Raw genomic sequence first — 11,543 nt, 5'->3', positions numbered from 1 at the left:
ATCGACACCTCTTGGCACTGCACGAGGCCAGGATATGGCCGTAGGCCATACAACGCCTGCAGAACGGGGGCTGACGGGCATAGTAGTGTTCCCCTGTCAGCCCCCAGGGAGAACATCGCCGGAGGATGGAGGTAGCCATCCACACTCTTCGGGGACTCCCTGAGTAACGCCTGGAACCCTCTTCTCCCGTTCCAGAAACCCAGGGAGTCCCTGAGGTACCTCGCTGAGGAGACATTGTCCATGTACCTCCCCAGAAAGGCCCTCACCTCTTCATCTTTCACGTGCGGATTGTACATGGTTACGGTGACCACCCTGAAGTTGTTCTTCGCCAGGCTGGTCACCGCATAATGGCACAGGGGTCCCGTTTTCTCCGCTTCCTTTGCCATCTTCATTACTTCGTCGTGTTTTTCTTCTTTGTGAAACGTCACATCGAAAGCCTTCTCATTCGGGTTCCCTTGAAGGCAGAGCACTTCCTTCACCTCTATCCTGAGGCATCCCATCAAAATAGTCCTTCCAAATGTCTCTCTACTCCACGGCTCCATCTCATTTTCAGTCCAGGCAAATCGTAAGGTATTTGCCATACCAATCCCCGGAACCGATCTTGTTTGCTTGTATTGATTCATTTAAAAAAATAAGCTCTCTTCAGAAAGAAGCTTCAACTTGGAATGAAAACATATTTTAATCAAAAAGGTGGAGCAACTAAAAGGTGTTGACTCTCCACATCTATCAAGACAACTGGAGCACTGGGCCAGACACTCTTAAATAGAACCTGGAACGGCTCAGGTGAAACACCTTCCCACTAACGAGATGGACAAGCCAGCACAGGTGTAACACATACTGACTAACGAGGTGACACCAATCAGTGCACACTACCTGCTAACGAGCTATACCTGCTAAAGTCCAACCTCAAAACATAAATGGAAGACCAAAGCCTGTAGCACCTTCCCCCTGTAGACAACAAATATATCCTATATTTTTGTTGAACATGTCTGCTCACCCCCAACAGAAAATAACTTCCATTTCACATTATAATCAACTACAATGGTTCTACAAAATACACATGGTGTCTGGCTGTCAACAATTAAAAACAAGACAAAAACAAATTTCTAAATAAGAATATACAATAGTATTATTTTTTAAATTGTTTCTTTCAATAGAATCCTAAAACCCACTAGCTTCTAGAAGTCTCGTCCCCTTGGAACGAGCCCAAACAAAACTAATCTCCAATACGGAAAAACGTGCAGCCAAAATAAATTGTGATCCATGGCAACGCACTGGCTAAACACAAAACTGGTTGACTGCCGACCCTTGAGACAATCAGCAACCAACTCCTGCAATATCCGTAGTAACTTAATGGTGAGGCAAGGAATAATAAAACATATATTTTGTCAGGCTGAATGTTTGAAATATGAGGTGATTTGAGTCATGCTTCTTCAGTAGTGGAACAAAGACAATTAGCATTTGAATGTTGTCAAGAAATACTGGAGTGATGTCAGATTGTTAATCAAATTGATTATAGTCCAATTTATTATACTGCTTTCATGTGTGAAAATACAAACATCTGCAACAATTATTATATTACATGTATTTTTTTAAACAAGCAGCTTTTTCAACTAGTAGAAAACAGCTAGCTACATTTTGAAGTGCTGCATTTTGATTAAAGTGGGTCACCAACGCAGTAAGGGTAACACAGCTATTTTTTTGTTACTCACTTTGTTAAATAATATTTCAATTCAGAGCCTGGATTTTCCCCTGAGGCTAATATCCATATCATGCTGCAATCAATTGAACAGGGTAAACGATAAGGTAGAACATCATTAAAACACTTCTACTACAATGTTAAAACATTCTACATTGTGACATCATTAAAATACTCCTACTACAATGTTAAAACATTCTACATTGTGACATCATTAAAATACTCCTACAATGTTAAAACATTCTACATTGTGACATCATTAAAATACTCCTACTACAATGTTAAAACATTCTACATTGTGACATTATTTCAGTGATATCATGAAACAACTTCTTCATGCATGTATTTTCTGACTTTTTGATCAGAGATCTGTTATCAGAGTATCTCTTGTCACATTGATCACAGCTAAAAGGTTTCTCTCCTGTGTGTGTTCTCTGGTGTTGAGTCAGATTGCTAGCTTGAACAAAACTCCTCCCACATAAATCACAAGTATAAGGTTTCTCTCATGTGTGTGTTCTCTGGTGTTGAGTCAGATGGCTAGCTTGAACAAAACTCCTCCCACATTGATCACAGCTATAAGGTTTCTCTCCTGTGTGTGTTCTCTGGTGTACTGTCAGAATGCTAGATGTAGTAAAACTCCTCCCACATTGATCACAGCTATAAGGCTTCTCTCCTGTGTGTGTTCTCTGGTGCTGAGTCAGATTGCTAGCTTGAACAAAACTCTTCCCACATTGATCACAGCTATAAGGTTTCTCTCCTGTGTGTGTTCTCTGGTGTTGAGTCAGATGGCTAGCTTGAACAAAACTCCTCCCACATTGATCACAGCTGTAAGATTTCTCTCCTGTGTGTGTTCTCTGGTGTATTGTCAGACCATTAGATCTAGTAAAAGTCCTGCCACATTGACCACAGCTATAAGGCTTCTCTCCTGTGTGTGTTCTGTGGTGTTCAGTCAGATGGCTAGATTTAACAAAACTCCTCCCACATTGATCACAGCTATAAGGTTTCTCTCCTGTGTGTGTTCTGTGGTGTTCAGTCAGATGGCTAGATTGAACAAAACACCTCCCACATTGATCACAGCTATAAGGTTTCTCTCCTGTGTGTGTTCTCTGGTGTAATGTCAGACCGCTAGATGTGGTAAAACTCCTCCCACATTGACCACAGCTATAAGGTTTCTCTCCTGTGTGTGTTCTCTGGTGTATTTTAAGTTCTGATGAAGATTTGCAACCTTTCCCACAGTCAGAGCAGCAATGAGATTTCTTCCCTGTGGGTCTCTGCTGGTGTTTCTTGAGGTGTTTTGAAGTGGAGAGACTCGCCTCTGCCTCGTTAGCATCATGAGGTTGTTGAGGCCCCCCAGAGGATCCACTATAGTCACGTCTCTCTCCTGTGTGAACAAAAAGTCGGACAGTTGGTTTAAGGCCCACAACAGCAAAAATACACTGTAAAAAGGAGATGCCAACAGCGTAGCCATTATGTCGTACAAACAATGATGTCTGTAATGAATGTGAATTATTTGACATTTGTCTGGACAGTCAAGTGAACAGCAATAGTTATATTTTGTCTTGTTTTGCCATTAGTAGTAACATCGATGATTGTATGCAAGAAATACGTTTTTAAAGTTGTTGAAATCCTAAACAGTGTGCCAGACAACTTTTGGTCTCCAATATAGGCACCTTTCTGTAGGTCTATGTTGTTGTTAGGTGAAGTTATGGGTCCTACGGTAGGTCTATGGTATAACGAGCGGTTTCTGCATTAGCATGGAGGAGTTTATGCATGGAAAAATGTTATGCTCTGCTCTGATCCAGTGGAAATGTCATACAATACCTGATTACTTCTTATCCCTTTCACAAATAGCTTACAGCTGTGTCTGTCCCAAACTATTTCATACAATGTTGCCATCACGTTTCGGACAGACCTAGGTGATAATTGATACACTGTTTAAAGTTCTATGAAGACAGCCCATGCGCAGCCAATGTGATTTATTTTTATCTGGATATTTTCTAGATGTTTTTATTTGTTGGCTTTATGTAGGCTATTTTTACATAGTTGTCAATGGCAGTAAACATTATTTAGACATAATTTTCATTTATATAGAATGTATATTAATCACAGACAATGATTTTGAGATGCATTAAAAATGTAACTGTTCCAGTAAAATGTGAATATGAAAATCATAACTGGCACCAGATCAGTAGAAATGGTTAGATAAATGTTCACTCCAAATGGAAAACGTTGGCGACTGCTGTTTTAGTCTATTACTGGAAACTTCAGGAGCATAACGTCAGAATTTATGAAGGCCAGCAGCAGCGGGAAGAGGAAGAGTTTTTCCTAATGGTTATCCTATCTTGATCTCTGGTTCCCTCAAGTAATTTGTGTTTCTCAATTATTTAATAAAAACGGGGGATTCCTATGTTGATGATGTAAAGAATATTTGCTGCTCTGTGGTGTGTCATGAGGAGCAACCAGACGCTGCACGCATTTATGAAATTGCTTATTAGAAATTGCTTATAGACTGTGTGGGATAATAACATGGCCGTGTCCAACTCTGTAATACCAACATGTTTCAAGCAGACCACCACAGTGTTCTAGCAGTTTCTAAAATTGCGTTTCCATTGCCCTCACTGCTGCAGTGATAAATTGCATTAATAATAAACTAATAAGACATCTAAGAAGCTAGACATCATTGTGAAGGCGGCAAACAGATTTCTGGATCCCCAGGACTTCAGACAAAATGTTACAGGGAGTACTGAATGAAGAAGTTCCCCCCCTCACAGGTTCCTGAACCTGTGTAGGGATCTGAATAGCACCATTTATGTTTGAAATTCAGGGTATTGGAGTGAATTTGGGAAGTGTTTATTTTTTATTTTACGTAATTAGCATGATTTGTTAATCCCATTTCTTTTGCGTTTTGGTTATTTTTACAACCCCGTACAGTAGGTGGCAGCAATACACCTGATGAGTGTAGTCTGACAATAAACCTCAGAAGACATGGTAGGAACCAAAGTGTCGGTCAGTGTTTCCAGTTGAGCGTAATTAGATGTTACATTACATTTTGTTTTCTTACTTCATGTAGCCTGCTAGCTAACCAACATCTTCATACTTCGCCTACTCCTTTCTGATAAGATACCGCTGCACATACATGCTCCAGTATTTATGCTGCAGTAGTTTATGTGTCGGGGGGCTGGGGTCAGTTTGTTATATCTGGAGTACTTCTCCTGTCCTATTTGGTGTCCTGTGTGAATCTAAGTGTGCGTTCTCTAATTCTCTCCTTCTCTCTTTCTCTCGGAGGACCTGAGCCCTAGGACCATGCCCCAGGACTACCTGACACGATGACTCCTTGCAGTCCCCAGTCCACCTGGCTGTGCTGATGCTCCAGTTTCAACTATTCTGCCTTATTATTATTCGACCATGCTGGTCATTTATGAACATTTGAACATCTTGGCCATGTTCTGTTATAATCTCCACCCGGCACAGCCAGAAGAGGACTGGCCATCCCACATATGCTCTCTCTAATTCTCTCTTTCTTTGTCTCTCTCGGAGGACCTGAGCCCTAGGACCAGGCCCCAGGAATAACTGACACGATGACTCCTTGCAGTCCCCAGTCCACCTGGCTGTGCTGATGCTCCAGTTTCAACTATTCTGCCTTATTATTATTCGACCATGCTGGTCATTTATGAACATTTGAACATCTTGACCATGTTTTGTTATAATCTCCACCCGGCACAGCCAGAAGAGGACTGGCCACCCCACATAGCCTGGTTCCTCTCTAGGTTTCTTCCTAGGTTTTGGCCTTTCTAGGGAGTTTTTCCTAGCCACCGTGCTTCTACACCTGCATTGCTTGCTGTTTGGGGTTTTAGGCTGGGTTTCTGTACAGCACTTTGAGATATCAGCTGATGTACGAAGGGCTATATAAATAAATTTGATTTGATTTGATGCTTATCTAGGCCTACACCAGCACTGGTACCAGGCAGTATTAGCTAGCTACGTTTGCTCTGACTCTTAATACATTTAGCAAGCTAGCTAGCCCGCTAACTAGAGATTAGCACCTAACATTATTTGAGCAACACCTTGCTAAGAAAAGACAATCTTTCGCCTTTAATGTAATGGCATGAAAATAATTGCTGGAGTATTATACAATGACTTATCAACAGCTCTAACAATTTGACCCCCACAGGAAATCTACACTGGCAGTTATAGAAATACCCATTTACTATATAACCATTGATTCTTGAAGAATATAACTTATAAATGCCTCAAATGTTTCAGCCGTATTACCCCACCAGAAACCAAAACATAAGCTCGTATAACACCACTGTTTGTAAACTAATACTATATGGCTGAGGAGTAGGGTTGATCCAAGCGTTCTGACCTCGCAATGACAGTAAAGCACCCAAGCTAACTGGCTAACGTTGGATAGCTTGCTAGACACAAATCAGAGAAAACCTCACTCTTACCATTTTACTTGCCCTATAGCAGAGCTGGTTAGGCTGTTTTCATGTTATCCAGAGTGTTGGTGACTAACTGTGCTGCTGGCAACAATTTAATTTGAGCATTTTTGCAGATGTTTACTGACACCGGCCATATTCAACGGGTGTTGAGTGTTATTAAATTCATCAGTTATTCTGCTCTCTAATCAATTCAATCAACATTGGGTAGTTAGTTAGAATATAGTTAATATACTGGCAAGTTTGATGTATAAGTAGCCAACTGACGTTAGGTAGCTAGTTAACATACCGATACATACTGCTGTAAAGATATGCTATGCCTTTTGTAAGGATAGTGTAGCTAACATAACGTGTAACGTAACTTATTTGAAAAGTCATTACTTTATTACATTGCTCAACATTTGTCATAATTATTTAACCTCTAGTGACACCCCATCCCGTGAACGGGACCGTTATCATCTGACACTAATTAGCATAACGCAACGGACATAAATCTTCCTAGAAAATATTCCTATTCATATATTGGAACACAGCTTAGCCTTTTGTTTATCACCCTGTCATCTCAGATTTTCAAAATATGCTTTACAGCCAAAGCTAGACAAGCCTTTGTGTAAGTTTATCGATAGCCTAGCATAGCATTATGCCTTGCTAGCAGCAGGCAACCTTGTCACGAAAATCAGAAAAGCAATCAAATTAAATTGTTTACCTTTGACCAACTTCGGATGTTTTCACTCACGAGACTCCCAGGTAGATAGCCAAAGTTCATTTTTTCCCAAAATATTATTTTTGTAGGCGAAATAGCTCATTTTGTTCTTCATGTTTGGCTGAGAAATCGACCGGAAATTGCGGTCATGACAACGCCGAAAAATATTCCAAATTAGTTCCATAATAATCAACAGAAACATGGCAAACATTGTTTATAATCAATCCTCAGTGTTTTTCAAATATCTATTCGATAATATATCAACCGGGACAATTGGTTTCTCAGTAGAAGCGATTGGAATAATGGCTACCTCTGTATTTTATGCAAGAATTTCTCAGGGAGCGTCAGGTGACAACTTGCGCAATGAAGCCGCCTACGGGTATTTTTCAATATAAATGCGTAAAACTATGTCACAATGCTGTAGACACCTTGGGGAATACGTAGAAAGCGTAATCTGGTTGATAGGGCATTCACAGCTCAATAGGGACACATCGGAACGCAGGGCTTTCAAAAGACGAGTCACTTCCGGATTGGATTTTTCTCAGGCTTTCGCCTGTAACATCAGTTCTGTTAGACAATATTTTTTACAGTTTTGGAAACTTTAGAGTGTTTTCTATCCTAAGCTGTCAATTATATGCATATTCTAGCATCTTGTCCTGACAAAATATCCTGTTTAATTTGGGAACGTTATTTTTCCAAAAATGAAAATACTGCCCCCTAGTACCAACAGGTTTTTAAAGCAGTTCATTTGTATCCGCTCTCGTTGGACTTTGGCTGAATATTTTCCTCCATTTTCTTCAAATCTGAAATCGATGTGAAGTCACGCCCATTTCCTGAAGAATTGGATTATGGGCCGTAAAGTACTGCGTGTATATTTCATATTTTGGTGAATTTAGTACGACATCCGGGAACATTTGGCATACTAACTACATCATACTATAATAAGCAAACTATATACTCAATTAACATCACAAATAGTACGGTTAGTATGAGTATTCTAACACAGCTCAGGTCCCTAGGCAGCCATTTTGTTTGTTGAAAAACTAGATGGCCCCTTTAAAAAAGACACACAACATTCAATCAACCAATCTGCAGGTCAACCAACAACAAAGCTGTAATTACACCACTATTTTGGTAATAAGATGAAGGATGGGGCTGGAGAAATTGAACTATTCTCAAATTCATAGACAGACCTATGGATGCAAGGACTGACCATCCATGATATCAACATTATAGTTTTAACCATGTTGAGGCTATACAGTGTTGGTTTACATTGTTTCTAAACATTGGAGCAAAAAAAGCTTATTTGGGGTTGTTCTGATGTGGTAAACAGTTGAACTAAGCTCATAAGGCATGGGTTATATTCTTCAAGAATCAATGGCTATAAATAAATAATTTAAAAGTCAAAATATGGATGTAGCAATTGCAAATTTCTCCTTTAACACCACACATCAGTTCAACAACCGCAGAGCTTGTGCTTCTGTTTTTAAGACAGTACTTACTCGTGTTAATCAGGGCCCGTTCATCGTTAGAACCATCCGACGCCTTAAGATGCGCTTGGGAAACCGGGCCCAGATATCCAGTTTCCTCCTCTTCTTCATTTTTCGATGTGACAGTCACTTCCCCCTCCACTTCTTTCACTTTGACTCTGAACGAGTCTTCCTCTTCTTTAACTGAGACCTCTTTCTCTTCTTCTTTCACGATAACAGCCTCAACCTCTACTTGTTTTTGTATTGTAACAGCCTCCTCTTCCACGAGAGCGTCTTTCTCCATCCAGCAGGCAGACCACCTCTTCTTCATCATCAGGAACGGGGTTAAGTTTGAGACTGGAGCTATGAGGCATGTACTGAAGTCGCTAAGCGGTATAATTCAAAGCAGAGTCCCTTTATCAGCAGCACGTGATCAATGACGTCTGAAGAATCATTTCGTTGAACACCTGATTGGTATTGATGAATTTGGGCTCGTTCGACATTGCAGCCGCCAGTGCAGGTGGCTGCTGACTGACTAATTTACAAATCACTTAATTTATAAATCACCTTGCGCCATAAATAACTACTCATTATTATTTATAAATCAGTCAGCCAGTCACCGTTTACCCACAATGCAGCATGGACTTGATGCTCTCAATCAGGGCCCGTGGTTTCGTAGAAGACATGAAGGCTACGCTGCTACCGTGTGGGATGTCATTTTTCAAAATGTGGCCATTCTAAATTCTGTGTCGCTCAAAGCCTTGAGTAATGAACCTATGTATTTATTTTTAAATTATTATCTGGAAAGAGCCAATACTTCAGAAAGCTTTGTTTCCCCATCACTACTTTTCAGCATGTTTTCTGTGAATTCGACCTCGGGAGTTTTGTAACTGTTTACACCTTGGCTTACTGTTAGATGGGTTATAATTGGTCTCCGGTAGTTGGTCTCTGCTGACCGTAACCGCGCTGGTTGGTTATGCTGTTTAGGCTAATAGCTAGTTGGCTAAATAGCTAACGTTAGCTGGCTGTCTAAGATAACTGCATATAGCTAACATTCTTTGATTGGTTAGATGGCATTATGTCTTTCCAAAACGTTGGTTTACTTTAATCACTCAAGTCATGAGTGCAAACGATTGGTTTAATTTAAAGTTATACATTTTAAGTTATTTCTGATGTAGTTAACATCATAGGTAAGGATTGGTTGATTTCCAGTTTTTAAGTATGGTATTTAAGATGATTGATGAGAAAAGTATAGTCCAACCATCTGGTAACTTGTTTCATGCGCATTAAAGGTGAGGGTGAATTTCAGATGTTCACTGCTTGTATTGATGAAGGAGTGGAATCGATGAAGTTCCTCTGCTGTCCCCTGGAATAGAAAGAACACATTCTTCTCTAACATACAGTAACACATAATTAGATGCTATTTTTTTTAAACTACAATGACCATAATGACCTAAGCGCCTACTTGTCTTGTCTGTGTTTCTTTTACACCGGCTACGTAAAAGAGACTGAAGAATGTGTAACAGTATAGCTTCCGTCCCTCTCCTCGCCCCTACCTGGGCTCGAACCAGGGACTCTGCACACATAAACAACTGCCTCCCACGAAACATCGTTATCATCGCTATTAGCGCACACCAGGCTAACTAGCTAGCCATTTCACATCGGTTACAAATGCACAATGGTCAATGCTATCTGGGATTCTTGGGACATCCCTACCCTAAACCCTAACCTTAATCCCTAATTTAACCATTTTAGATGTAAACTTCAATGGGCTAGGGACGTCCCATGGATGTATCGCTACCTGAAATTACACAATCTAAGTGATTGATAGTTGGTGTTCAGCAGTCATAAAGCCTTATTTATTTTAATGAACTACTAAAATTGTGATTTTGTCAGACAGCAGCTCTACACTTTATTGAGTGACTGATCCATTCATCCTTCCAACCCTCCTCAGCCTTCCTCTCCTCTGAAGACCCAGTGAGGGTGGAGCTCAGTCAGAGAGCTGTTGAGGGACTGGTTAGGAAGAACACTTCTACAGCCAGAGAGGTGAGAGGACACACATGGTTTAGATGGTAAATATTTATGTCCCCTTAGTGGTTCATCACATCAGCAAAAGGGAATATGTTCCATCATCCATGTTTATTTACATTAGTGCAAATTGACGACTGATATTGGTGTAATTTCCCACCCCTTTTGGCTGTATGAAAGTTAATTTCAAATCAAAATCAAATCAAATTAATTTATATAGCCCTTCGTACATCAGCTGATATCTCAAAGTGCTGTACAGAAACCCAGCCTAAAACCCCAAACAGCAAGCAATGCAGGTGTAGATGCACGGTGGCTAGGAAAAACTCCCTAGAAAGGCCAAAACCTAGGAAGAAACCTAGAGAGGAACCAGGCTATGTGGGGTGGCCAGTCCTCTTCTGGCTGTGCCGGGTGGAGATTATAACAGAACATGGCCAAGATGTTCAAATGTTCATAAATGACCAGCATGGTCCAATAATAATAAGGCAGAACAGTTGAAACTGGAGCAGCAGCACGGCCAGGTGGACTGGGGACAGCAAGGAGTCATCATGTCAGGTAGTCCTGAGGCATGGTCCTAGGGCTCAGGTCCTCCGAGAGAGAGAAAGAGAGAATTAGAGAGAGCACACTTAAATTCACACAGGACACCGAATAGGACAGGAGAAGTACTCCAGATATAACAAACTGACCCTAGCCCCCCGACACATAAACTACTGCAGCATAAATACTGGAGGCTGAGACAGGAGGTCTCAGGCACACACATTTGTTCTTTGCTATTATGGTCATTTGTGTAGAATGTACTTTTCCCCACTCATTCACCCCACCTCTTTACGTTGCTTATTTATATTCAGTGGCCTGACTGCATCCAGACTGTCAAAGGCCCATCCTGGTAGATCTGAACCTAATGCAGCTTGGAGTGATCGGATGACAGAAGTCACATTTAGGTGCCAGGTGTAACTGAGGCCATAGACGCTCCATAATGATTACTTTTAATGTTTTATACAATATGACTAAATTTATTTATTTCTGTGTTACAGGGGCAGTCAAGAAATGGAATGGCAAGGTCACAGAACATGACACAAGCAGAGCTGTGGGAGACCACCTCAAGCCCCTGGTAGAGCAGGGGGTGGTGTTTACCACTCCACCACACCTTCAGCAGGCTGGAAAATTAACCCTGATATTTTAAAAGCAGGGCAACAACGTCAATA

The 11,543-nt window shown here is 40.8% G+C and overlaps 1 protein-coding gene across 1 annotated transcript; it reads right to left on the bottom strand.

The window, feature by feature from the left end:
• Window positions 1–1,500: 1,500 nt before the first annotated feature.
• Window positions 1,501–8,778, bottom strand: LOC110519132 (gastrula zinc finger protein XlCGF17.1-like). The gene is made up of 2 exons (XM_036948615.1): window positions 8,347–8,778; window positions 1,501–3,080 (listed from the first exon to the last, which is right to left on the bottom strand). Exons 1-2 carry the CDS (start codon window positions 8,645–8,647, stop codon window positions 2,203–2,205), a joined length of 1,179 nt encoding a protein of 392 aa, XP_036804510.1. The 5' UTR covers window positions 8,648–8,778; the 3' UTR covers window positions 1,501–2,202.
• Window positions 8,779–11,543: the final 2,765 nt, after the last annotated feature.

This window comes from Oncorhynchus mykiss, chromosome 17 (genome assembly GCF_013265735.2).
Source record: "Oncorhynchus mykiss isolate Arlee chromosome 17, USDA_OmykA_1.1, whole genome shotgun sequence".
Taxonomy (NCBI): domain Eukaryota; kingdom Metazoa; phylum Chordata; class Actinopteri; order Salmoniformes; family Salmonidae; genus Oncorhynchus; species Oncorhynchus mykiss.
The sequence above is the reverse complement of the archived record's forward strand: the minus strand, read 5'-3'. Positions and strand labels throughout refer to the sequence as shown.